The sequence below is a fragment of the Penaeus japonicus genome, unplaced genomic scaffold (genome assembly GCF_977035675.1).
Source record: "Penaeus japonicus unplaced genomic scaffold, GWHDUDI00000001_assembly GWHDUDI00000019, whole genome shotgun sequence".
NCBI lineage: Eukaryota > Metazoa > Arthropoda > Malacostraca > Decapoda > Penaeidae > Penaeus > Penaeus japonicus.
In genome coordinates this window covers 28089674-28092173 of record NW_028234421.1, presented here as the reverse complement: position 1 = coordinate 28092173, position 2500 = coordinate 28089674, and the positions used below count along the sequence as shown (strand labels likewise).

The 2500-nt window shown below is 48.5% G+C and overlaps 1 protein-coding gene across 1 annotated transcript in view; it reads left to right on the top strand.

Moving 5' to 3' along the window:
* The window catches only part of LOC147469794 (uncharacterized), a 9004-nt gene that overhangs the window by 5621 nt on the left and 883 nt on the right, over positions 1-2500 (top strand). The window contains exons 4-8 of the mRNA XM_086547595.1: positions 1-71; positions 225-575; positions 909-1170; positions 1523-1973; positions 2282-2500. The exon at positions 1-71 is cut by the window's left edge and continues 59 nt beyond it; the exon at positions 2282-2500 is cut by the window's right edge and continues 883 nt beyond it. Coding sequence (XP_086403721.1) covers positions 1-71; positions 225-575; positions 909-1170; positions 1523-1973; positions 2282-2344 — 1198 coding nt within the window. The 3' untranslated portion in view covers positions 2345-2500. The remainder of the gene's footprint in view (positions 72-224; positions 576-908; positions 1171-1522; positions 1974-2281) is intronic.

The following is a 2500-nucleotide window of genomic DNA, read 5'->3' as shown; positions in this document are numbered from 1 at the left end:
GGAACAGCTGCTTGAGAGACAATGGGAACAAGGAAGCCAATTCCTGATGGAGCAGGCACAACATTTTGACAGTAAGGAAAGGGTTCTTTCTTACCCTTGTTTTTTTTTCTTTTTTTTCCCCAAGGTTATGGTGATTTTGATTTTTTTTTTTTTTTTTAAGGTGTGATTCAGTATTTTGGCAGAATGACGTTAAGTCCTTTTCTCCTCCACCCCTGCCTTCACAGTTGCGTCACTGCTGTCATGCCTGCACCAACTGCGCCAGGAAAATGTCCGGCTAGAGGAGACAGTGAGCTCCTTAATAGCCCGCAGAGACCACCTGCTGGCTGTCAACGCCCGCCTCTCAGTGCCGCTCAACTCCCCCTCAACGGCTAATGCCAACGCTTCCTCCAATGCCAACCCGGCTCCTTCCTCTGTGTCAGGCTCCTCCTCATCCTCATCATCCTCATCCTCAGCTCCCCCTCCTCAGCCTGCCACTGTGGCAACGACCCACGCACCTAACCCCAGACCCCCCAGCAGCGGCTCAGCCCCTGCACCCCCGCCCCCCAGGCCCCACTCACAGGGCCATCATCCCTCAGGTGCGTTAAAGGGCCAAGCCTCTTGTCCTGGCTGTTTACTCTTTGGATAACAATTGTTTTCCATGGAATTGTTATTGTGTTTATTTGATATGAAGTTTGATTTTTAGGAAAAATATTATGTTCTGAAGGAAAAGTAATTGTCAAATTTGAATATTAGCATAAGAATTATAGATAAAAATTTATATTATAATGGACACTACTTTAAATAAAACAGATTTTAAGAATATTTCTTAGTTATTTTACTGTATAAAGTTAGATAACCAAATAGTTGGATATGTTGTTAGATGAATAAAGAATGCTGATGATCATTAATATCTTCCATGGCACTATCAGGAGGCAGCACACACCCCAGTGGCACCACCCCTGGTGGAGGCAGCTCAGGCCACAGGGGAGCCTCCCCCCACGACCGGCGTGGTCCATCACCCCACGAGAGGAGGGGCACCTCCCCCCATGATCGTCGGGGCCCACCTCCACCCTTGCCTGTGGAGAATGGTCTAGGGGAGCCAGAGTACCGCTACCGAAGCCCTGGGACAGAGCACAGACAGCAGTCCCCAATGTTGCCTCCGGGAGCACAGCCCAGTCCAACATCCCTGAGGTGGGTGGCATTGCCTTTGTTTTTTTACTTCTTTTTATCTTACATGTTTAACAGTTTTAGTCTCTCTTAAAGAAAAAGAAATGGACATTGTGTGATTTCCAACTTTTGTTTAATTCATGGATTTATCAGGTAGTGCTAAAGAATGTGTCCATACTTGTAAAATTGATTAACTCACATTGTGTCCACAGATTTTCTTATTTAATCCAGTCTTGGCTACAGGCATTTGGAAAAGCTCTATGAGCTATTTAGTAATTCACCAAGTTACATTATTATACATGTGTTACTATAACTTAGCTTTTGTCAAAATTATCATGTTTGGATATGGTAATTGAATTTGCTCTGCTCTTTCCAGACATAGTCCTGCAGGCGGCAACTACCACACGAGTGTGTCGCCACATGGTGTAGCCTCCCTGAGCCCCTCAGGTGCTCCCCACAGTCACCCTCCCCCTTCTCATGGCCCCCCACCCCCTCACTCAATGGCTCCCTCACATGGGCCACCAAGCCACAGCTCCCCACACGGCCCTCCCCCCCACGGCCCTCCGCATGGCCCCCCTCATGGGCCGCCTCCCCCTATGGTATCAGTAGCGCACAGCTCAGCCCACAGCGCCCCCATCAGCCGGCCCTCTGATCACCGTGGTGAGCTGGTCAGGATGCATGGGGGACAGCCTCCCCCTCAGCACCCTGGCCCTGCTCTGGGCCCTGGTGGCTATCCTGTGTACCAGATGGTTTCACCACCCGTGCCAGGCCCACATCATTCGCCTGTGCCACCTCTCAACCAGCCTCATCCTCCTCCTCATGCTCAAGTGAGTCCAGGATTCTGCATGGTGTAACAAGACTTGGGTATCTTGGTGCAGGCATGATGGCTGTTTTTTTTTTTTTTTTTTTGTTCTTTTCAAACTGGCAATACTCCGAGTCATATGTAATATAGATTAGTAAGTAAATCAGTCAACTAAGCACTTTCAGTATTTTAGTATTTACATCCATGAATGTCCATTGTCTGCATAAAGGATCTTACAGGCAATATTGACATAAATGATAAGATAGAAAATTCCCCCTTTGGAATATTTTGGCCTGTTTAACTATGAGAACAACTTCTCCCCCTTCTAAACAGGTGATGCGGCGGGACATGGTCGAATCTGGCCGCGGAGGACCCGGATCATTGGAGAAGAGATGACATAGAGACTCATGGGCTAGATCCAGAAGATAACAACTGGAGAGGAAAACTTTGCAGGCCTACTAGCCCCAAGGCCCTAGTGCAGAAGCTTCTAGGGTCTTGACCTCTGCCAGCGCTAATCCCTTAAGCCCCCTCGCCGCCCCTACCTTCCCCACA